Source organism: Vipera berus, assembly GCF_964194415.1.
Source record: "Vipera berus genome assembly, chromosome: 9".
NCBI classification, from domain to species: Eukaryota; Metazoa; Chordata; class Lepidosauria; order Squamata; family Viperidae; genus Vipera; species Vipera berus.
In genome coordinates this window covers 8,499,687-8,525,125 of record NC_138212.1, presented here as the reverse complement: position 1 = coordinate 8,525,125, position 25,439 = coordinate 8,499,687, and the positions used below count along the sequence as shown (strand labels likewise).

At 43.1% G+C, this 25,439-nt stretch overlaps 1 protein-coding gene across 3 annotated transcripts in view; it reads left to right on the top strand.

Moving 5' to 3' along the window:
* Window positions 1-25,439, top strand: part of FCGBP (Fc gamma binding protein) — a 64,073-nt gene that overhangs the window by 21,576 nt on the left and 17,058 nt on the right. Inside the window, exons 3-16 of one of the 3 annotated variants that reach the window (XM_081334456.1) lie at window positions 161-220; window positions 1,388-2,620; window positions 4,768-5,102; window positions 8,954-9,530; window positions 11,748-12,352; window positions 13,568-14,135; window positions 14,642-15,228; window positions 15,657-16,230; window positions 17,615-17,814; window positions 18,952-19,093; window positions 20,561-20,892; window positions 21,618-22,188; window positions 23,093-23,661; window positions 24,813-25,338. In XM_081334456.1, the coding sequence (XP_081190582.1) occupies window positions 163-220; window positions 1,388-2,620; window positions 4,768-5,102; window positions 8,954-9,530; window positions 11,748-12,352; window positions 13,568-14,135; window positions 14,642-15,228; window positions 15,657-16,230; window positions 17,615-17,814; window positions 18,952-19,093; window positions 20,561-20,892; window positions 21,618-22,188; window positions 23,093-23,661; window positions 24,813-25,338 (6,877 nt within the window). In that variant the 5' untranslated portion in view covers window positions 161-162. The remainder of the gene's footprint in view (window positions 1-160; window positions 221-1,387; window positions 2,621-4,767; window positions 5,103-8,953; window positions 9,531-11,747; window positions 12,353-13,567; window positions 14,136-14,641; window positions 15,229-15,656; window positions 16,231-17,614; window positions 17,815-18,951; window positions 19,094-20,560; window positions 20,893-21,617; window positions 22,189-23,092; window positions 23,662-24,812; window positions 25,339-25,439) is intronic. The other 2 variants (XM_081334458.1, XM_081334457.1) reach the window with 2 other exon arrangements.

The following is a 25,439-nucleotide window of genomic DNA, read 5'->3' as shown; positions in this document are numbered from 1 at the left end:
CAGTGGATTCTTCCAAACTAAGTTCTCAGGGATGCTTTGGAAGACAGCAACAATGGAATCTTGACAGATACTCATGTCTGCTTTAAGCTTGTTGGCATTTCAGATATCTGCATCCAAGAACTGTTGATCTGAAGGCTTTCTCATTCTTCTTTTTGAGCAGCCATGGGGAGGATGAAAGACCTCCTCCTCTGCTTCTGCCTCTGCAGTTCAGCCTTCTGGGGTGAGTAACACTAAGTCTTTAAAAATGCCCTCCTCTCCCGTCCCCTCCTGTCCCCTCCCCTCTCCCCCTCCCATCCCGTCCCCTCCCCTCTCCTTTCTCCTCCTTGTATTTCCTTGAGATGCCTGCAGAAAAATATTGCATTATTTTTTTTATATAAATGTTTTATTAATTTTCTATTTTCACAAACAAGTGCTCCATAGACAACGTGATGACTGAGTCCATTAGTAATTCTGTGGTACATATAAGCTTCTTCCAACTAAAGTCCAATATTACACCCGCCAGTACATTTCTCTCTTCTTCTGGTAATAACCGTTTTTCCGCATTAAGCAACTTCTTCTTATTGTTAGTAAACATACGATTGCATATCAACATTTGTTTACATTTTTCTAATAATATCAATAATATCAGCTTAAAATATCTTTTCTAGCCAACGCATATATTAATTGCCTTTGCACTCAATTTCCACTTATTTAATCCATATCCTATTTTCGTTTTTTTCAAAAAAATATTGCATTATGATGCTCTTCTGTGGTGTCTCCCCATATAGACCCTCATATGGCTTCAAAAAGGCATAAAGACTATCAACAATAATTTTATGAAAGCCAGCATTACTGGCTTCTTCAACTAATGTTTTCCCATCTTTATCCTAATTTCTGGATTTTATTTCTATCCTTCTTTCAGCCTCTGAGCCCAGGAATGGCCATAATTCAGATCAGGACTTGGGAACACATAATGAAATTACATTAGTTCCTTTGATGAGGGGGATTAATAATGGGAGATGAGGGATCAGTTCCTAATTCTTCCTTTTCTCTGTGGAGAACAGTCATCCAGGTCATGATTGTCCCAAAGTTGCTTTTTCAAGAGGCAACTAGACTTTCTTTGTTTTTCCTTGAAGACATTTCACTTCTCATCCAAGAAACTTCTTCAGTTCTCATTGAATGGTCAGTCCCCATTCAGTCAGAACTGAAGAAGCTTCTTGGACGAGAAATGAAATGTCTTCAAGGAAAAACAAAGAAATTCCCTTGAAAAAGCACCTTTGGGACAATTCTTCCTTTTGAACGGAAGCTTAAAAGGGGGTTAAAGCTGCAACTAAAACAGAAGTTGGAATTTGAGCAGATCCAATGTAACCATCTCTCCCCATCTATTCTTTTCATCTTCCACTCCCAGCGACCTGCCTGAGTCAGAGCATAGGAAGAGATTTTATCACCTCTTACATGCAAAATTTTGGGACACAGGCCCCCCGTTTAGAGCTTCAAATTACTGGTGTCTTTGACCAGACTACCGTCACCATTTCTGTCCCGTGCGACGTCTGTGGAAAGGAATTTACGAAGACCATTATTGTGCATAAAGGAACGCTGGAGTCTGTCGTCCTCCCCGCCACTATTGAAATCAAGGGTAGCAAAGTGTTCCCCAATGTGGCCCGCATCTCTGCAGACAAAGATATCTCGGTGGTAACTTTCAGCTCCAAGCCTCTGAGTACTGAAATTTCACAACTCTTTCCTAGAAGTGCCTCAGGAACTGAGTATTATGTTGTCACCCCAACGGGAGGTCCTAGTGGGGCTTTCCCAGAGTTTGCAGTCTTATCTTACGAAGAGTCTAATGTGATAGACATCTCTCTGACAGCCCAGGTGGTCTTCGAAGGCAAAATATACCTTGCTGGAAGTAAACTTAAGGTAACACTGGCTGCTTTTCAAGGAATCCAGTTGCAAGCGACAGGGGACCTTTCTGGCACCAGAATTGTCTCCCAGAAGGCAGTGGTAGTCCTAGCGGGACATATCTGTTCATGGAAATACACCAAATGCAACTTTGTCTTTGAGCAGCTCCGTCCAGTGAAAGCATGGAGGAAGAACTACATAGTCCCACCTATACCTTGGCAGACAAAGAGTGACATAGTGTTTATTTCAGCCTCCCAAGCCACAGCCGTACGATACCAAATGGGTGCACAAAAGCAGGCAGTAAATCTGAATGGTGGGCAAGTCTTGACAATTAACGTCTTGTCTAAAACACCCTTATTTGTGGAAGCCGATATGCCCGTGCAACTACTTTTCTATAACACAGGCTCTACTTACCAATCCTTTTCGTACGACACATTTTTGATGGGGATTCCAGATACAGACTCATACAGCCAGACCTACAGTGTGGCTGGGCAAGCTAATTTCCAGAACTTTGCCATTTTGGTGGTAGAGACTTTGCAGATCAATGGTCTCCTAGTGGGAGGCCGAGCCCTACCTAAGTTGGAATGGAATCCCATTCCTGGCACAGTTTTCTCTTGGGCCTTGTATCAGTTGCAGGTGGTGCTTTCCCCCTATAGACTGGAACATCCGAATTCACCATTTGGCCTCCTTGTTGTGGGTGTGGCAAGCATGAACAGCTATGGGACTTTTGGTGGTAGTTTGCAAGGTGAGTAGAATGTCTACTGACTTATACTCAAGTTTTGGGGAATGGGAGGGTATTGGGGAATATTTAAGAGCCATGGTGGTGCAGTGGTAAGAATACAGTATTGCAGGCTAACTCTGCTCACGCTGCCAGCAGTTTGATTCTCTTGATCCTGACAGGCTCAAGGTTGATTCAGCCTTCTATCCTTCTGAAGTCAGTAAAATGAGGACCCAGATTGTTGGGGACAGTATGCTGACCCTGTAGAACCACTCAGAGAGAGCTGTAAAACAGTATGAAGAGGTATATCAAGTCTAAGTGCTAGTGCTAGGTGCTGTTGGAAGGGAGCATTGTGTCTTCCAAGCTTTTTTTTAAATGAAAGGGCAAAGAACATTGTAGTAATACTAGTGCTGATTTCAGCCATTCGGCTATGGGTTTGGATAAGGGGAGCTTGCACTCCTTCTGAATAGTATCCTAATGGCCAATTCATTTGCCCTTTACTTCTGGACCCAATATGCAACATCGTGGGGTGGGTGGGGCACTTCTTTGCAATGGTCTTAGTTCTGAATTGTCTTCCCATGATGTCTAACAAAAGGCCAAAATCTCAGAACAGTCATCTCCTTTCAAATGGCATTGAGTGGCATTTAAGATGAAGTGCATACCCTATAGTGCCACAATGAGTAACAGCCATTAAAATTCTTGTCTGATTGTTGGTGCAATCCTCTTTTAAAGCCTTCGAAGGATGGCTGTCATGAGGTTAGTGACTGCACTTTCTACTCTCTAAACGTGCATTGTGTCTCCAGACGTTCCAGTCTCCAGACTGGAAGTTTTAAAGAAGAGATTGGACAACCATTTGTCTGAAAAGGGTAGGGGGTTGGACTAGGAGACTTTCAAGGCCCCTTCTGTTGTTCTGTTATTCTGCCTTAATAGCCCACCATTCAACTTCATGGGATGATTTGATGTCCCATTATTATTTCCCCCTCTATTCCCTTGTTCTCCTTGAATTACTGCTGTGACCAAGAGCTCCCAAGTTGGAGACACAGTCTTGAGATGAGATGGATGGGACACATCATCAGAATGGATGACCTCTAGAGAACTGGTAGACATCCCTAAACAATCTAGGTGTTTACTGAACCCAGATGATAGTTTATGCCTACTCTGGGTTCCCAAGGGTGAACTTTGGAGCTTTCTAAATTGCCATCAAGATACAGGTAGTCCTCAAGTTATGACAACAATTGAGCCCAAGTCTGTTGCTAAGTGAGACAATTTGTAAAGTGAATTTTGCCCCATTTTACAGTACAATCTTTCTTGCCACATTTGTGAGGTGAATCACTCCAGCGGTTAATTTAGTAACCTGGTTGTTAAGTGGATCTGGCTTCCCCATTGACTTTGCTGGTCAGAAGGTTGCAAAAGGGGATCCCATGACTGTAGGACACTGCAACTGCCATAAATACAAGTCAGTTGCCAAGCATCTGCATTTGGATCATGTGACCATGGAGATGCTGCAATGGTCATAAAGTGTGAAAAACGCTCATAAGTCACTTTTTTCAGTATGGTTACTAAATGAACTGTTCTAAGCCAAGGACTATATGTAGCATCACCCCAAGAGCCTTGGTGGAGCAGTGGGCTAATGCCTCCTTAAGTAACACCAGCTGCCTGCAATTAGTGCAGGTTCGAGTCCCACCAGGCTCAAGGTTGACTCAGCCTTCCATCCTTCCGAGGTAGGTAAAATGAGGACCCAGATTGTTGGGGGCAATTAAGCTGACTTTGTAATAATGCCGCTTGGGGTGTGTGAAAGCCCTAATAAGCAGGCATATACATAGAATGAAGGCTACTGCTAAGCTTGTAAGCCGCCCTGAGTCTTCGGAGAAGGGCGGGATATAAATGGAATTTTTTTTAAAAAAGGCATTGTGACACATTAAAATAGCACGCAAAGCAACAAGTCTTTGACCTAGGGCACTATGAGTATTATAGTCAGGTGAGTTTGCTTGGGGACAAGTGTGGGCTGAAGGAAGAAGGAAGCCCATCAAGAGGAGTGTCCCATGATTCTCTGAAACTTCTGAAATCCAAAGTCAGGTTTGATCACTGCTGAAAATAACATGATATTTTTGCTTTGAGTCTGATTCTTCCCTTAACACAGGACTAGTGATTAAAATTGCATATCCGGTCCTTAGGTCCTCTCAGTTGCAGCCATGTCCTGTGCCCAAAAGGCCTAGAATGCAAGATGATCAACGGTCAACCGCATTGTGTGCCAACTTCAAACGCTACCTGCGAGATATGGGGTGACCCTCACTACATTACATTTGATAGGTTTAAGTACGATTTCCAAGGGACCTGCACCTACACAATTGCCAAGACATGCGGCAATATCGTTGGACTCCCGTCTTTCCACATCTATGCCAAGAATGAAAACAGGGGGAGCAAACGTGTCTCCTACATCGGGATGGTGACCGTTGAGGTTTATGGATACACTATCACAATATCCAGATCAGAAAATGGTTTTGTGAAGGTAAGAGATGATTCAGAATTGATCTCAGCTGCTTGAAGAATTGCTTCCCAACACCATTTAGATCAGTGTTTCACTTAACTGCTTTAAGATACATGGACTTCAACTCCCCGAATACCCCAGCTTAAGCAAGAAAAACCAAGTGCAGAGTAGGTGGCACGTGACTCAAAAGCCGTAAGTGTGAGTCCTAGGAGTCCTAGTGGACAACCATTGTAGTATGACCCAGCAGTGTGCTGCAGCTGACCAAAAAACCAATGCAGTCAACACAGGGATAGTATCAAGGTCATGTGAAGTGATGATAATGCTTTATGCTGCTTTGGTAAGACCACATTTGGAATACTGTGTTCAGTTTTGGTCACCACAATACAAAAAAGATGTTGAGACTCTAGAAAGGGTGCAGAGAAGAGCAATAAAGATGATTAGGCAGCTGGAGACTAAGACATATCCTGTACTGTATGGTTGACGGAACTGGGTATTCTAGTCTCATGAAGAGAAGGACTAGTGGTGACATGATAGCAGTGTTCCAATATCTCAGGGGCTGCCACAAAGAAGAGGGAGCCGAGCTATTCTCCAAACCACCTGAGGGCAGAACAAGAAGCAATGGATAGAAACTTATCAAGGAGAGAAGCAACCTAGAACTAAGGAGAAATTTCTTAAGAGAGAGAACAGTTAAAAAGTGAAATGGCTTGCTTCAAAAGTTATGGGTGGAAAACCTTCCATCCCTACAGGTTTTTAAAGAAAGGATTGGACAGCCTTTTGTCTGGAATGGTACAGGGTCTCCTGCTTGAGCAGGGGTTGGACTAGAAGATCTCCAAGGTCCCTCCCAACTCTGTTATTCTATATTCTCTAAATAATAATAATAATAATAATAATAATAATAATAATAATAATAATAATAATAATAATAATAATAATAATAATAAATAATAATAACAACAACAATAACAATAACAATAACAACAACAATATTATAATTTGGAAGGGACCTTGGAGGTCATCTAGTCTAACCCCCTGCTCAGGCAGGAAACCCTATACCATTTCAGGCAAATGGCTGTCCAGTCTCTTCTTAAAAACCTCCAGTGTTGGAGCATTCACCACTTCTGGAGGCAGGTTGTTCCACTGGTTAATTGTTCTAACTGTCAGGAAGTTTCTCCTTAGTTCTAGGTTGCTTCTCTCCTTGACTAGTTTCCATCTGTTGCTTCTTGTCCTGCTTTCAGGTGCTTTGGAGAATAGCTTGGCTCCCTCTTCTTTGTGGCAGCCCCTGAGATATTGGAACACTGCTATCCTGTCACCCCTCACCCTTCTCTTCATTAAACTACACATACCCAATTCCAGCAACCGTTCCCTATATGTTTTAGCCTCCAGTCCCCCAATCATCTTTGTTGCTCTTCTCTGTACTCTTTCTAGAGTCCTGACATCTTTTTTACATCGTGGTGACCAAAACTGGATGCAGTATTCCAGTTGTGGCCTTACCAAGGCATTGTGAAGTGGTATTAGTACTTCACGTGATCTTGATTCTATCTTAAAATGCTAAGATTGGGAAATACTGATTTAGATGGCCTAAATGAAATGACTGTAGTGATACTTGGGGGGGGGCAATGCTGTATTTATTTGTACTGTTCCTCAAAAAAATCAGAGCATGAACATTTTGTCAGCTAACACAAAATCTGGAGATGGAGTCCAAGACAACTGCAGGGTTAAGGTGGTCCTGGGAAAACGCTACCTGTTTTCCGAGACTTATTTCGGATTCAAAGGAAACCTGGCGAAGGTGAATTCAAAAATAGTTTTTATTACTTGCCCTAAGCCCTTGTTAGAACAATGACAACTGGCCTATTTTTGTAGATTTAACTTAATGGCTACAGATGTTGGTTTAATTTTCGGAGTAGGAGTTAAGAAAAGAAGCTAAAAAAAGGACAACAGCATCTCATTAAATATAGCAATTAAATACATACCTAGAAATAACTTTAAAGGAAAATCAGAATGAGCAAAGCAAGCAGAACAAGAATCAAAGCTCATATTTATTTATTTAAAATGTTGTTAGACTGACTTTCAAGGCAAAACCTCCTCCCTATCAAAACAAAAAAGCTTTTCATTGTTAGTGGAATGCTATTTTGCATATAATGTGTCATAAAAGATTCATTTAAAAGTACAACACAGGTTTAAATTAGTCATAATGAAGCTCTTTTTAAGTTGATTTCACACAATATGCTGCTTTAACAAAATGCAATGGCTGCCTTCACAAAAATACTAATACAGAAAAATAAATCAGAACATGGCTCAGCCTTGTGTCTACATCACAGAATAGTTGGGGGTCTTTCAATGTGCTGAAATATCAACTACCAAACCCTTTTTTAGAGTAGCATCTTATGCAAACTCAACCTAGGTTTTCCTAGAACAAAAAATTTCTCATAGCCGAGTGCCCAGTATACTTCAGGCTTCCCTGGAAAATAATTCCTTCCAATCTTAGAGAGTAATATTCAACTGAAATTAGAACTTTTCTTGCTGTGATTAATTGACAACCAATTGGAAAAGAGCCACGGAAGCTTATCTTTATCTATGATAACTGCTATGAGATTGTTACAATGGACAAAGATGGAAAGATTTTGAAATATCTACCATGGAGGAAGAGTTGGTGATGAATTAGCAGAGATAACAAAATTGACTTGTCCCATTAGGGAAAGTAGATTAATTTATTTGTGATTGGAAACCCTTTATGGACTTTTTTTTTACCAAAAAAAGAAAAAAAATGACCTTGTGATTTATGGGTTTGATGATTAGAAAAGGCAGAGGATGGAAAGAAGGAAACTGTTGTAACCTTAAGGTAAAGGTAAAGGTTCCCCCGCACCTGTGTGCTAGTCCTTTCCAACTCTAGGGTGCTCATCTCCGTTTCAAAGCCGAAGAGCCAGCGCTTGTCCGAGGACATCTCCGTGGTCAGGTGGTCGGCCTGACTAGACGCCAAAGGCGCACGGAACGCTGTTACCTTCCCACTGTAGGTTGTAACCTTAGCAAGAGGGTAAAATATAAATGAACTTGTAACTGCTGTGAAGATCAAAAGCTGTTTCTTTGCATCTTTTTTCTCCTTTTTTCTTTCAAGGTGCTGGCGATGACCTATCAAGCCCTAAATGGCTTGGGTCCGGGATATTTGAGGGAACACCTCCTGCCAGCATCAAACTCCCTTCGTCCAGTGCGCTCACACAGGGAGGGTCTTCTCAGGGTGCCGCCGGTAAAAGATTGCCGGCGGATAACACCCAGGAGAAGGGCCTTCTCTGTGGGTGCGCCTGCCCTCTGGAACCAGCTGCCCGCGGAGCTTAGGACCGCCCCTGACCTTCGTTCATTCCGCCGGGACCTGAAGACCTGGCTCTTTGAGCTCTCTGGCCCAGGCTGAGAATTTTTAACTGGGGTTTTTATTTTCAGGGATAATTTAATCTTTTTAATTGTTTTTTAACTTTTGTATTTTGTATTGGTTTGATTTTACACGCCCTGTAAACCGCCATGAGTCCTTCGGGAAAGGGCGGTATATAAATTTAATAAAATTAATTAAAATTAAAAACTTTTCTCTCTTTTCTTTTACGTCTTTACTTCCGTTTCCTTTCAATTTTTATATCCTAAAAGCTATTTAATAAAAATTAAATATAAACATAAAACTCGGATTCTGAGATCCCCCCCTCCTTATTAGTCTGACAGTCTCTTATTTTATTTTTTATTTTTTTACCTGCCTCCAACGCTGGGCTAGGAGCAGGGAAAATATATTAGGAATAGTTTCCTTTCCAGCTGGGGATCCAGACTGCAACTGCTTCTGTATATTGTTGCAACGCTGCAACCCTTGTAATTCTTTTTTTTTTTTTGCAATGCAGGTAAATGGCATTAAGGCACACCTCCCCATCTACCTAAATGGTGGCTCTCTCCAGATCTTGCAAAGTGGAGGGTCTGCCTTACTGGTCACTGACTTTCATCTCCGGGTGTTTTATGACTGGAATCATCTCCTGCGTGTCACCACCAGCAGTGTTTTCTATGGAAGTCTCTGTGGCCTCTGCGGGAACTATAATAAGGATCCCGGTGATGACTTTCAAACCCCAGCAGGAACGAAGGCCCCAGATGCCAATGCCTTTGGAAAGAGTTGGAAGGTGGATGTTGGTGACCAAGACACCTGCTGGGATGATTGCCATGGGCCTTGTGTGCCTTGCCAGCCTGACCAGGCCCAAAAATACCAGGCTGAGCAATATTGTGGTCTAATAATCAAAGCTTCCGGTGGTCCCTTCTCTTCTTGCCATTCTAAAGTGGACCCCCAGTTCTACTTTGAAGGTTGTGTTTACGACGTTTGTGCCAATGAAGGGCACAGACAATCTGTATGTGATGCCCTGGAGTCCTATGAAGATGCCTGCCAGAAAGAAGGGGTTCAGATTGGCGAATGGAGAAAATTGGCCGGATGCTGTAAGTATGCAAGGAATGTGGGAATGCCGTCTCCTAGCCTCTAAGTCAGGGGTAGGCACCCTTGGCTCTTTTATGACTCGTGGACTTCAACTCCCAGAATTCCTGAGCCAGCATGGCTCATCATGGAAACCTTTCCCTTTCCCCTCATAAATGGCTGACTCAGGAATTCTGGGAGTTGAAGTCCACGAGTCCTAAAAGAGCTGAGGTTGCCTACCCCTGCCCTAAGTGAGTTAGACCTGGATGCCAAGTGAGGGGTTCAAAGGCACAGCGTAAAATGCTGCCTTGAGGCTGTTTAGAGTGCTCAGACACAAACTGATGAGGAGTCAGGAGCTAATTTTGTAAAGTGCTAGCTGCAAGCTCCTCCATTATCAGTGAAAAGAACCCTGCCGCAAAAGCTGTTAGAAAGAAACTAAGAAAATACCAAAGTACAGGCTGTCCTAGCAATTTGTTTAGTTACAACAACACTAAAAGCGACTTATGAACGTTTTTCCACACTTACGACCGTTGCAGCACCCTCACGGTCGCGTGATCAAAATTCAGATGCTTGGTTGGCAACTGACTCATATTTATGATGGTTTGCCGTGTCTCTAGGGTCACGTGATCCCTTTTTGAGGCCTTCTGACAAGCCAAGTCAATGGGGAAGCCAGTTAACAACCGTGTAACTTAACCACTTAACAACTGCAGTGCTTCACTTATCAAGTGTGGCAAGGAAGGTCCTGAATGGGGCAAAATTCGCTTAACTAATGTCTCGCTTGGTAACAAAAATTTTGGGCTCAGTTGTGGCCATAAGTTGAGGACTGCCTGTATTATGAGTAAAACAGTCATAAATAGGAACTAGTTGAGGGGCTGAAATTCTTGTAAACCAATGCCCCCCCCTTCACCTCAATAAATCTTGTTAAAGGAGTTTGCTTGACAATCTTGAATTGAACTAATTACTTTCAATTTGAACTCGCTTTGAGAGACACTCTGCATGTCTTAATTCTCCGCTGGATTCCATGCTATTCTTAAAAGTCGGTCAGTCAGCACTTTGTGTTTATAATCATGTTCATCTCTCATGAGTTGTCTTCCTTTTCTTTCCTCCTTTGGTTCTTTTCTCTAAAGAATAAGTGTACTTCTGCAAATTTCAGGGCATGTATAAGCCAGAGGAGCCTTTTTGTATATAAATACTGATATCTGGAGAATTAGATTTCTATGAGTGTATTCTGAATAAATTGTATTTCTTAAAATCCAGCTATCCTTTTTTTTTCATATCAGTTCCTCTGCCTGTATCTTTCTTATCCTACCCAGTTTTAAATATCCCTTTAATTTACTAAAGCTTGGTAAACAGCTGAAAATGGATTTAGGAGCAATATAAAAACCACAGTGAGGATTTTATGCTGTTCCTTGGCCATGTGCTACACGCCCATCATTTTGATCAGGAAAACTCAAAATGTTTTCCATGAAGGTTGAGGATCACTTTTAGCCCTTGAGTTGGATTTGGATCTGTATTCCAAGGAAGGCAAATTCTAAACTGCAATGAATTTAGAATGGATTCATGAACATTTCCCCATTATTTCCATATTTAAAAAAACCTGTGGTTTGGCAGCCACCTTTGAAAGGAGTCCTGGAAGACGAATTAAGTCTTGAGATGGACAGATGCCACCCTGGTGGCCTCAAATTGTGCCATCCTTTTTAGGAATGATGCTTGTTTTACATTGTGATTCCCCACCGAATTCTCGATAAACTTGTGAAACAAATGCTCTTGCTAATGGACCGGGTGATGAATTTGCATGAAGCAGATTGGCACCGAGGTGGCAAAAATATGAAACATCCCCCCCTGCCCAACATCAATACGAATGGATTGAGTGACAATTGATTGATATATTTAGACGTATTCAAACACATAAAATGTGATGCGTTTTCAAAGATCTGAAGTCAGAGCTAACATGAAGGGGTTTCCGAAATTTACCAGCCCTTTTTTGCAGCTGGCCGTTTGGGAGTGTGTTATGTCTAATTACGGGGAATCAGGATTAATTTGATTTTTTAAATGGTTTCAACAGGTGAGGATCTTATTACAGTAATGTGCTCTCCAGACAGCAGCCACTTATCAATCTGAGATAAATATAGTCATGTCACTGCATATTAGCGCATCTCTAAAGAGACGCCGTCCATTCTTGCCCTTTCGGGTGCACAGGAAAGAAGAAAATATTGACCATTTTCTTTCTCTTCTTCACACAGTACCGGAATGTCCTCCCAACAGTGTGTACCAGCAATGTGGAACAGCCTGCCCAGCCACTTGCCTGGATGACCAAACTCAGCAGCAACTCCTCTGCCCAGCGGTGTGCGTAGCAGGTTGTCAGTGTCTGCCCGGTTATGTGCTGAGCCAGGGGAAATGCATCCCCAAGAGCAGTTGTGGATGTTGGCACGAAGGCTACCTCTTTGCCCCCAATGAGGGTTTCTGGGCCGATGATAAGTGCACAAAGCGATGTGTGTGCAACCCAGCCACCAATCGGGTTGAGTGCACCCAACAAGCTTGCAAATCCACAGAAAAATGCCTAGTCGTAAAGGGTGTGAGGCAGTGCTACCCTATTGACTTTGTTGACTGCAAAGTTCATGGCGATCCCCACTATCTTTCCTTCGACAAGTATAAATTTGATTTCCAAGGGCCCTGTGCCTATGTCCTCACTGAAGTGTGTGATAAACCCATGGATCTGATTTGGTTTGGTGTCTATGTCCAGAATGAGTATCGGGGAAACCGTGCTGTGTCTTGGACCCGGAGTGTACAGGTCAACGTCTATGGTATAGAGATCATACTCAGTAGGAAATATCCTGGGAAAGTCTTGGTAAGTTTGGGTAGTATCTGGCTATTACAATCCTGATCCCTCTTTGATGCTCATTTGATAAACAGAATCCTACTATAGACTGATAATGCATGAGGTCTCTAAAATGGGACAGCTTGCCATTTCTCTTTTTCAATCAAACCAAAATATAACTACTGGATGCCATACAAAGCTGCTTATAAACTGCTGGGTTTCATTGGACACATCTAATCCAGGTCTGCTGGAGACAAGCAACATTTTTGGCCTTGAGCACCTTATACATTGCCACATTGGGGGACCAATAGAAAGTGATGCATATTTATATGTACCTCTACAAAGGTACATCTCTATACAAGCATTTCATACTTACACCTCTCCTCACATCTACACATCCCAAACCTCTTTTGGTGAATAACTTGTTTCTGATTTCTTGTCACAATATACTCCTGTAACATAACAGCTTCAGATAGGAATCCAGCTGGTTGCTGTTTTCCTATTAATAATATTAGAATGCCATTATTTTTTTCCAGGCCAGCTGATTGTATATATCATTTGAGTATTTAAATAGGATCCCAAGATGGATACTTGGCTTCTAAGCTATAGGTGTGTCTTCCTGTTAGTGGGTATTCTAAGACTCTGGCTACAAGGAGATTCCATGTCCTTTTTTTGAAGGCCCCATTGCCAGGCAATAGAGGCAAACATACATACATTAATGTGCACAGATGTACATAAAGATGTGCCTGTAGGAGATGACCAGGCTGAGATGGAGGGAGGGATAAATCATCAATCATGAGTCCCTTCATGCCCAGAAGAGATCTATGTCCAGCCCAACTTGAATTCCTTCTCCTCTTATCGCCTGCTAATTCTCCTTGGCTGTTAGTAGTTCAGATTCTTGCAGAAAGCTCAGGCTTACAATAGATCTTTATACCCCTTTGAATGGTCTGGATCTCCAGATGTTCCTGGCATTTAACAATGGGGGAAAAAATCAGTCCCATGATCTCACCTAGTTTTTGCTCCAACCATTGTCTCCTTCAACTACTGTAGAATAATGCCAAACATTTTATGATATCTGGTCAAAAAAAAAAAGTTCCCTATTTCTGCTATTGGTCTCAGGTAGGCAGACCCTGAGATGGACTGAAGAAATGATAGGCAGCTTGGATATGATTGGGTTTGGGGTCCCCCCCCCACCATTGCTCCTTTTCATTTGCTTAACGGAAGCATCCTATTTCTCCTTCATAGGTTGGGGGTATATTGACCTTCCTGCCTTATAACGCTGTTGGAAAAAGAGTCAAGATCTATCGAAGAGGCTCAAGTGGGGTGGTTGAAGCAGACTTTGGTCTCTTGGTCAGCTTTAACTGGGACCACCAAGTCACGGTCACTGTACCCAGCACATATAGAAATACACTCTGTGGCCTATGTGGGAATTTCAACAACCAACGTGCGGATGATGCTCTCATGCCTGGAGGGATCCTTGTTCCCCAAATCCCCGTGTTTGGTGCTAAAGGCACAATGGCATATGACCCCAGCTGCAAAAAGATCATCGATCCCACCTGCCCAGGGGTTGACGTCTTAGCAAATCAGCAGCGGGCTTCCGGACGGGATTGTGGACTCATCGTAGCCGCGAATGGGCCTTTCAGAGAATGCCATGGCCACGTGGACCAAGAAGCCGCCTTTCAGGACTGCATTTATGACTCCTGCTTCCTCAAGGGACGTTACGCCTTTGTCTGTGCAGCGGTTGCCAATTATGCGAAGGCCTGTCAAGCTGCTGGCATCACCATCTACCCCTGGAGAACTTCAACTTTTTGCCGTGAGTCTCTGGGATGTAAACTGGGGGTTCTGATTGGGGAAGAAGACAAGTCCATTTCTAGTAGGATCGGGAACACCAGACGCAGAGAGAGGAGTCAGTGTAGATAAGAGAAGAAATGGCAGCGATGCTTCAGGCTTAGCTTTCAAATAATCCAAGCACTTTAGTCATCGGAAGGTTGCAATTGTACTAGGATAGCTTATCTTTCAATCAATCAGAATAGAGCTGGAAGGCACCTTGGAGGTCTTCTAGTCCAGCCCCCAGCTCAAGCAGGAGACCCTATACTATTTCAGACAAGTGGCTGTCCAGTCTTTTCTTAAAAACCTCCAATATTGGAGCACCCACAACTTCTGGAGGCAAGCTGTTCCACAGGTTAATTGTTCTCACTTTCAAGAAATTTCTCCTTGGTTCTAGGTTGCTTCTCTCCTTGATTAGTTTCCATCTGTTGCTTCTTGTCCTGCCTTCAGGGGCTTTGGAGAATAGCTCATCCATTCTGTTTCCCTTTTCAGCTCCGCGTTGTTCTGCCAATAGCCACTATGAACTGTGTGCTAAAGAATGTGACCAGGCATGTAGCAGCCTTTATTTCCCAACCCCTTGCCCCACCAAGTGTCAAGAGAATTGTGCCTGCAATGAGGGCTTTGTTCGGAGTAACGATGCTTGTGTACCTTTGGCGAAGTGTGGCTGCCTCCATCAAGGGCGGTACTATCCCGTTTCCGAAGTTTTCTATCCAAGTTGCCAAGAACGTTGTGTCTGCCAGTCTGGTGGGAGCGTGGCGTGTCAAGAGACCCCTTGTGGTCCCAACGAACAATGCCAACTACAAGATGGACACCAGAAATGCTACCCAACTGGAAGTGCCACTTGTTCTCTTGTTGGAGGTCTCTATCTTACTTTTGATGGGCTGCCCTACGACTTCCAGGGCACCTGCTCCTATATCCTAAGCAAGTTGACCACAAAGAATGTGAACCTGGACCCTTTCACTGTAGTGGTACAGAATGAGGCCTCGGGGAATGGAAACATCGCAGTGCCCAAGGTGGTCACGGTGGAGGTCTCCGACTTAGTGCTTTCTCTGTTGAAAGACAAATGGGGATATGTCCAGGTGAGTTTCTTAACCCTGTTCACTGGATGTGCATGTGGAGTAGTGATGGTGGTGGTCTCCTCGCTCCACTGGAGAAAATCCATCCCATGTAGAATAATAGTAGATGCAATTACAGTGATGACAGTAAGTGTCCAGTGTCCCGCTCCATCTGAATGAAAGGTCTCAAAATGTAGATGGTGATTTTCAAATATCCAGGTCCCCAAAGGTGCTTTTCCAAATTACACAGCCAACCAGAGACAGCACCGACCCTCAACCAGCTAACCAACTCTTACCTCTCCCCAAACTGGAGCAAAATCATCACTTAGTCTTCCATTTCTAGGACTGCTTCTACTTTCACATCCCCCTGGTCAAGGGAAATGAAAAAAAATCTCCTCCTCCTCCTCCTCCTCATTACAGTTTTTCAGGAAGATATTATTTTATTCTGACAGGTAAATGGTAGACTCCATCGCCTCCCTATAAACCTTTTGGATGGAAAACTCCGAATCTACCAGCACGGCTTATATCAGAGGATCGAGGGTTCCTTTGGTTTCATGCTGACCTTTGATCTCTTGTACCATGTGAGAATCTCTGTTCCCAACAACTACCAGGGTCAGCTGGGTGGCTTATGTGGAAACTACAACGGACAGCCAAAAGATGACCTTCAGCTACCAGATGGCATGGTGACCTCAGATGTGTTTGTGTTTGCTGCTGCCTGGAAAATCCCGACCCCTGGAATCCCCTGCTCGGTTGGGTGCTCCGGGAAGAATTGTCCAATATGCACAGAGGCAAAGATAGAATTTTTTAAGCAACGCTCCTTCTGTGGTCTCCTCACAGCTTCTGATGGGCCTTTCACCTCTTGCCATAGTGTTGTGGATCCCACTTCCTACCTAAACCATTGTGTCCTCGATTTGTGCATCGGTGGTGGGGACAACCAAATCTTGTGTCGTAGCATCCAGAGCTATGTGGCAGCCTGCCAAGAAGCCAAGGTCACCATCCAGCCTTGGAGGAGACCAGATTTCTGTTGTGAGTAGCGATCAAGAAGCATTACTCATTGGAACGCAGATGGAAAAGGGGGATGTCCCTGATATAAAGACTAAGGGGCTGTGTGAACCAGCTAGGATTCTGTAATTTGGTTCCAAAAGTTGATGCAAAATTAAAAAAATCAGTGCAATCTGAAGAGTTGATCTGATCAAAGTACATGCGCACATAGATAAAAAAATATCCATCAAATCTTCAGAGGTGCCCAATTCTGTTTCCTGCATTGAATGGTTAGAAGATTTGGTGTGAAGATTCAGTTCAAATGATGATTTGACCACCTTGGCTATAAATAGAATCGTTGATGCTTTGCACAGCCTTAATTAAGAACCCCGAAGAAAGAGAATTAAGTAGATAATTGGAAGGTGATCAGCACTTAACACTCCTTTCTTTTCACTTGGCCACAGCCCAAGAAAGTTCATTGCTTTGGCTAGTATCACACCTTGCATTCCCAAATAGGAAATATTGCTGCCTACTATCTCTACAAGGGACGCAGTGACTCAGTGGGTTAGGACGCTTGGCTTGTCGATCAGAAGGTCGGCAGTTTGGCGAGTCGAATCTTGAGTGCCGCGTAACAGATTGAGTGCCTGTTACTCATCCCAGCTTCTGCCAACCTAGCAGTTCGAAAGCACGTAAAAATGCAAGTAGAAAAATAGGGACCACTATGGTGGGAAGGTAACAGCGTTCCGTGCGCCTTTGGCGTCTAGTCATGCCGGCCACCTGACCACGGAGACATCCTTGGACAAGCGCTGGCTCTTTGGCTTTGAAACAGAGATGAGCACCGGCCCCTAGAGTTGGAAACGACTAGCACGCATGTGCGGGGGAACCTTTACCTTTACCTTTACTATCTCTACAATAATCATTGCAGTAAATGTAGAGAAGATAGAGGAGGAAGCCAGCTTGGGGTGTCCAGCCTAGGGCACCTTCTGTCTATTCCTATCTGTGTTTCCCTGAAAATAAGACCCAACCGGAAAATAAGCCCTAGCATGATTTTTCAGAATGCTGGTAATATAAGCCCCACCTCCAAACAATCCCCAATTAAGATTGTCAGCCAGCCAGATGCATTTAGTACCATATTTCCCCAAATATAAGCCCTAACTGGAAAATAAGCCCCTAATGTGTCTTTTGCTGGCTAAGGAATTCTGGGAGTTGAAGTCCACAAGTCTTAAAGTTGCCAAGGTTGAAGACCCCTGCCCTAGATGTTTGTAAGAAAATACAAGCAATGCTAACTGTTGCCACCTACTACTTGTTGCATTTCAGCTCTCCCTTGACAACTCCTGCCTGCTGGAGACTTCTCCCACACACCTTAAAGTTGCTGAGGTTGAGAAACATTGCTTTAGCTGATTAGTTCCTCTTGCCTGTCTCTCTGCAGCGATAACCTGTCCAGCCAATAGCCAATATAAGATGTGTTCTAATATCTGTGAAGTCACCTGTGCTGGGCTTACGGATCACCTTGAATGCCCAAAGACTTGTGTTGAAGGTTGTCAGTGTGATGACGGCTTCTTCTGGGACGGCCTCAAATGCCTCTCCATGGATGAGTGTGGCTGCTTTGAAGACAACACATACTATCCGGTAGGTTGAAAAGGAAGGCAGTGGTGGACCTCAGTTTGTTTCTTGGATTAGCCTGCGAAAATCACATCGGTATTAAACATTTAATTTAGCATTATCATGTTTGTTATTTACTTTTTCAGCTGGAGTCAAGATGACATTGTTAATTTGCTGCAGGCCCTGAGTCTTTATTTATTTATTTATTTTTGAGACCAATTTTTGGAGGTTTCCCTCCCATCCACCCCAATCTGATGCATTGGTAGCCTATCTTTGCTAGACTGTTACTGTGCTTGTAATCAGAAACTAATTTCATTTGTTAACTGCTTATAATAGCTTTCGTGTTAAGTGCAGCTCAGTTTTATAGGAGGATGGCTGTACTCCTTAATTAGTCAGTTCCTGTTCCCTGCAGGGTGTTTTATTAATCTCTTGATGTTGTCACTCGCTGTGCGATGGTCAGATGGATGAATTAATCCAGGAACTGGTAAATTGCTCTATTGTTTTAGATGGTACAAAAGAACCTCACAGCAAAAGCAAACCATTCAAAGTGTCTTCAGTGATTGCTGTCCTTTTATGAATGGCTCCATTGTAAATTAATGCAGTGGAATGAAAAACTCAGTATGATAACATTTCATAAAGCCCTGGAAGATCATGAAACAAGTGGCCCTAATTGCTTAGATCCAATCCAATCCAGTCTAGAGGCCTTTAAGAAGAGAAAGGACAGCCACTTGTCTGAAATGATATAAATTTGCCTGCTCAAGCGGCGGTTTGAATTAGAAGACCTCTAAGGTCCCTTCCAATTCTATGTTCTGAGTTCTAATCCCATCCCTCTATGGATTCTTAATACGTATCTAAGACATATCTAGGATTTCATTCCTCTCCCTCAACCCAGTAAGGAATTACAGTTTCAAGACAATTAGCATTTCCAGGAACCAATGAGGATCTTCTACTCTAGGAACCTTCCATGTAGCTGCAAGGCATTTTCTAAATAAGTTTCGTTCCTTCCACAAAGCTGGTGGAAGCATTGCGGAAGTACATGAACCTGGCTCCTGAAGGAGATTTGCCTCGCTGTAGATAACTTTCTCCCAACACGATTGTTAAAAATATATATATGTGATTTTGGATCCTTCTCTCTTACCTGTGGTTGTTTTTCCTAACGTTCAGCCTAACGTGCCCATCTTGCAAAACAATTGCAAGGAGAAGTGTGTCTGCAGTCCAGCTGGAGGATTCTTCTGCGAAGACCATGCTTGCACGGCCAGTGAAGCCTGTGTGGTGAAGGATGGGATTATGCAGTGCCAGAACATCGGTAATGGGTGATGCCAGCTCAGTTGTCAGCACTTGATGGATGGAGAAAGAAGGATATGATTTTATCAGGGTGTCTCGAGAGTAACCAGTAGTTCAGCCATGCTGGACAATGATCCTGTGGGTATAGATTAAAGCTGCATGTAGGTGTTGTGTGAAATGCATGTGTTTCAATTTCAGTAGCTGCTATGGGAGTCCCAAAAGGGCTTTTTCATGAGGCAACTGGATTCCTTGTTTTTCTTTGAAGACATTTCGCTTCTCATCCAAGAAGCTTCTTCAGCTCTGACTGGATGGAGGGGAATGGTCATTTGTATTCTTTTTGAAAGAGGGATCTCAAAGAGGCCATCTGTGTCAAAACTGAACAGCCCTCTCTCAACAGAGGGGGAGGGATAGGACGTCATCTATCTATCTCCAGCCTACAACACAGTCCTTTCAGCAGTTCCAAGAAGGTTCCACACCCATTTGCACTACACAGGTGACCCTGATGATAAACCTCCAGGTGGCCTCAACGACTCTCTAAAAGAATGCAAATGACAAGCTGTCTGCAAGCAGTATAAGTCCACCATCCAGTCATAGCTGAAGAAGCTTCTTGGATAAGAAGCGAAACGTCTTCAAAGGAAAAACAAGAAAGTCCTGTTACCTCGTGAAAAGGCACCTTTGGAATAATTACGACCCAGATGACTGAGAATCTCCATAGACATTCTACTGTGGGAGGGACACTGATTCTATTTCCCAGAATGCCTTTCTGAGCATTTATATACCTGGGAGGATTTTATACATAGGTCTATAATCTACTTAATCTACATTTGTTCAACATGCTTAACCAAGTCACTAACCAACGTAATGGCTATATTTGCTCAACTTGCTAAACCTGGTTAGTTTTAATCTGTGGTAGATTTGTGTGTGTGTGTGGTTTCACATGGGGTGCAAGTTTTGGTTATTTGAACCCAGGCTATTTTATGCTTCAATATATTCTGCAACCTAGAAAACAGGCTGTCTTTGAAATCAGATTAAGCATGTTGTGTGAGGACAACCACAGGATTATCCCAGCTGCAGATATATACATTTCAAGACATACTGATCCTCTTCTAGACTTAGTTTCTACTTTTTGCAGCCTATCAAAGAGAAGAATTTTGTGTGTGTGTCTGGGGGGGGGGGAACATGATAACTGTCTTCCAGTACTTGAAGGGCTATCACAGAGAAGAGGGCATTAACATATTCCCCAAAGCACCAGAAGTAATGGGTGAAACCTTGTTAAACAGAGAGCCACCCTAGGAGAAATTTTCTGACAGCAAGAACAGTTAAACTATGGAATAGTTTGCCTAGCAGAGTTGTAAGTGCTCAATCACTGGAAGTTTTCAAAAGTAGACTGGACAGCCATTTGACTGTATAAGGTCTCTTCCTTGGACTAGAAGACCTCTGGGCCCTCTTTCAGATCTATGATTCTATGTTCTGTTTTTTTTCCCCCCAGATCCTTGCAAAGTTAAGACTTGCCGTCCCAAAGAGACATGTAAGGTCAAGGATGGACAGGCTGTTTGTGTCCCGGACTATCAGGGACACTGTTGGTGCTGGGGGGACCCACATTGTCATACCTTTGATGGCTACAGCTATGACTTCCAAGGCACTTGTTCCTATGTGCTCAGTCAGTCAACCGGCATCGATCAAAGCCTTGTACCCTTCTCAGTGGTGATAAAGAATGAAAACCGAGGGGGTAACAAAGCTGTCTCTTACGTGCGACATGTCCACATCCGTGTGTATGAGCAAGAGATAACCATCTATAAACAAGAAAATGGCAGAGTCTGGGTAAGAGCAGTTTTATCAATTGCTATGTTGAAAATTCACTTTATACTTCCGCCCCTACCCTATTTATTTAAAACATTTATATACAGTAGCTAGCCATCTTTTAGCCACCTCTGGGCAGTTCTCAATCAAATTGATAGGAGGAAAATGTTTCCAGCTTTTTCACTGTCATTTTAAAGTACAGATAGTCCTTGACTTACAATAGTTCATTTAGTAACCATTCAAATTTACAATGGCACTGGAAAAAAATGACTTATGACCGTTTTCCGCGCTTAACGGCCGTTGCAGCATCCCCATGGTCCAGCGATCAAAATTCAGATGCTGGGAAACTGACTCATATCTACGACAGCTGCAGTGTCCAGGGGTCATGCGATTCCCTTTTGCAACCTTCTGACAAACAAAATCAAGCCAGATCCACTTAACAACTGTGGTACTACGTAATTTAAGAAGTGCAGTGATTCATAGAACTGTGGCAAGAAAGGTCCTAAATTGGGGCAGAGTTCACTTAACAAGGGTCTCACTTAGCAACAGAAATGTCAAGAACTATAGTGCTTTTCACTTCAGGAGGGAGTAATGGAGGGCTGTATCTAGATGGCGTTTCTCTCTTGCAGTCTGTCCTTCCTTGCTTTGCTGATGGGAAAATCCAACTCAGATTGATCTGTCTCTCTCTTCTTGCTTCCCCAAAGCACAGTTATTTGCAAATTTCTTTTCCAATTTTTCCGACACAGGTTAACGGTGTGATCTTCAACCTGCCAGTAACCCTTCTGGGAGGTCAAATCCGGATCTTCTCAAGTGGCAACCTTGCCAATGTGCAGACCGACTTTGGCCTACTGATGACCTTTGACTGGAATTGGCAAGTAGACCTCCACCTGTCTAGCAGCTATTATGGAAACACCCAGGGACTTTGCGGGAACTTCAACCAGCTGCCAGGGGATGAACTAAGGAGCCCCCTTGGTTTTCTGTTGCCCGATGTGATCAGTTGGGCTACTTCCTGGACAGTGGAGGATGGGGATCCACTTTGTTTCCATGAGTGCAAAGGAGACTGCCCCATATGTGACCCGCGACAGCTTGCAAAATACAAGACAGATAGCTATTGTGGGATCGTCTCTGTCTCAAACGGACCCTTCCAGGATTGTCACGCTGTTTTAGATCCTAACATTATCTTAGACAACTGTGCTTTGGATGTTTGTATGAATGGAGGAGACCATGCCATTCTGTGCCAAGCTGTGAACTCTTATGCTCAAGCGTGTCATCAGAAAGGCCGCCGGGTTGGGGATTGGAGAACCCCCATCAATTGCCGTAAGTGCTGAACATTTGGTCGTCTGTACAGTGTTCTAGCTTAATATCCACATGAATAACAATGAAAGCTAGTTCAAGACCAACATGATGTGAGTGAGGAGCAAAAACCAATATATATATATTTTTTTAAAAAAAATTCAAATTGAGTTAAATAAATAAATAACAGAATAGCAGAGTTGGAAGGGACCTTGAAGGTCTTCTAGTCCAGCCCCCTGCTCAAGCAGGAAACCATATACCATTTCAGACAAATGGTGGATAACACATTTAAGCAACTTTTGTTCTCCTTCTGGAAGGAATATGGGCAGTTCTCGACTTAATGACGACAACGGAGCCCAACATTTTTGTTGTTAAGTGAGGCATTTGTTAAGCGAGTTTGGCCCCATTTTACAACACTTCTTGCCACAGTTGTTAAGGGAAACACTGCAATTGTTAAGTGAATCTGGCTTCCCCCTTGACTTGGCTTGTCAGAAGTTTGCAAAAGGGAATCACATGACACCCTCCCCAGGACACTGAAACCGTCGTAAATATGAGTCAGTTGCCAAGCATCTGAATTTTGATCCCATGACCATGGGGATGCTGCAACAGTCGTGTGAAAAATGGTCACAAGTCACTTTTTTCACTTTGAACCGTCACTAAATGAAGTACTGTAAGTCAAGGACTACTGTATCTTCTTAAATAGGAGATCTTAACAAGGCTGAGGAGATCAATAGTTGGCGGCCTTGCTTTCTGAAGCAGGAAATCTTAGGTTTCAGGGGCACAGGTGGGTATGTATCAATGTAGAAGAGCATAAAGACTCATGAAGATAACTGTCCAAAGTGTGGAAGATGTATAGAAAAGGTGGTTGGCTACGTGGAATTTAGACAATGAGAAAATCATACTTACTTCCTTTCACTTCCTTTCACAGCTGTCCCTTGTCCTGAAAATAGCCACCATGTGTCTTGTGGAAGTAGATGTCCAGCGACTTGTTCCTCCCTCAACTCACCTGTGATTTGCACATTGGAATGTGTGGAAACCTGCCAGTGTAACGAGGGCTACGTCCTTAGCATTGACAAATGTGTGCCCATAGAAAGCTGTGGTTGCTCTCACAATGGCGTCTACTACAAGCCAGACGAAGAATTCTGGGACAAGGACTGCGCTTTGCGCTGTAAGTGTGATCCCAGGTTTGGTGTTGTGGTGTGCACCCCAGCTTCCTGCCAAACTGGGCAGCAGTGCAAAGTGGTCAATGGAATCCGCGGATGCTACGCTAGCTCTTCTACCTGCATCTCCACGGGAAACTATGAATACATCACCTTTGACGGGCACAACTATAGGTTTGAGGGCAAGTGCGTCTACCAATTGTCTAAAGTCTTCCTTCCCAAGCTTGGTCTCACACCGTTTGACCTCTCAGCTCAAAACAGCCCAGCTCCTGAAGGCCGTGCGGTTACATTAAAAGTGTATGGAAAAAACATTACTGTACATAACGATCAAGTGCAGGTAAGACTTTTTCACTCAATATGTTGAACCAGGCCAATTTAAGATCTAACTTCTGCATTTGCATGACATGCTAATCTAGGTTTGTTTTAACTTTGGATAGTGTTGTCGTTTTTTGGGGGGGTTCCGATTTAATGTTTCCATTCGGGCTTTCTGTGAAACCAGACTATTGGGTTAATTTCCAGATCAACATATCACATAGAGCTAGGAAAAGTGGTTAATTCAGTAATCAGATTGACTGTCGATAAAAAAAAGGGCAGGGTAAAAATTTAAAATACTTATTAAACATAACATTTACTGCCCTTGTAGGGTTTGCAAATTTTGCAGTAGGTGTTAATTATTACTATTATTATAATTTTTTGGCTTGGGTTAGCATGGCTTATGATATGATTATATTGCCAGATAGGCACAGCTGATATTTTATACTGGGGTTTGAGTGTAGTTGGTTTTTTTAATAACGGAAAAGTGGTTTATTGATCCTCCCAGAATATTAACATGCATATTTGGGGTTTCATTCTTTACAAATGGGTCATATACTATGTTGCTGAAAATTACTATTTTATAGAATTGAATTTCAGCAATATGATCCTAACGGGCCCACTGGGGACTACAACACTTAATCTGAGGAGGCACATGTGATCTTCAGGCAATTACATATCTACCCATATTTAATGGCAGTGTGTGTTTAAGTGTTGTTTAGAAATATATGCAATCTTAAGTTTAAAAGTGTTCTGGTTCTGTAGCAAGAAAGGCTGGATTTTTCAACCTGTGTAATTTACTCTGTATTTCGTAGACTGAATTACATTGATTAATCTAGTTCATTCTGGGGAAAGCAGAAAATCTTAAAGGTCAACATTCAAATACCTGTATCTCCTGCTTCCTACATACCTTTCTTTGTTTAGATTAGGGCTCTTCAAACTTGGCCCTTTTATGATTTGTGGACTTCAACTCCCAGAATTCCTCAGCCAGCGTGCCTGGCTGAGGAATTCTGGGAGTTGAAGTCCACAAGTCATAAAAGGGCCAAGTTTGAAGACCCCTGGTTTAGATTCTATTTCCAAACATTTCTTTTTTCCAGCACTACAATAGCTGGGAAATTGGGGTTTTGTTTAGTTTAATTTGAAGAGAAACAAAATTAAATTCTCTCTTTTATTCAGGTGGATGGCAACCCGGTAAATCTGCCTTTCAACTATGAGGAGAATATTAAGGTTAATTCTGACGAGGTCCAATTTGTCATTATGACGGATTTTGACATAGTGGTCAGATTCATCAGGGGAAACCTGAACATTGAAACAACTGTGCCCGAGAACTATGCAGGACAACTGAGCGGGATGTGTGGAAACGCCAATGGAAACCTTGCTGATGACACATTGCAAGAATACGGGGAAAATTGGTTTGTAAGCTGCTCTCCAGGCTGTTCCCCAAATTGTCCTCCCTGCTCATCCGCTGAACTAGAAAGATACCAAACAGATTCATTCTGTGGGTTGTTGAGCCGGCCCGATGGACCCTTCGCTTCCTGTTATGGGGCCATTCCACCTGCACCCTACTTTGATGAGTGTGTCAGAAAGACCTGTGAAGTTCAGGGACAGAAGAACATTTGGTGTGACGTTATTGCTTCTTATGTAGCTGCCTGTCAATACAGAAGTTTCCCTTTGAAGAATTGGAGGACTGAAAGCTTCTGCCGTAAGTTTGAACTCGAAGCATTAGAGGGTTTGGCTGAAGGAGGTGAGTCAAAGAGAGCAACTGAATAACAGTGTTGGAAGGGACCTTGGAGGTCTTCTAGT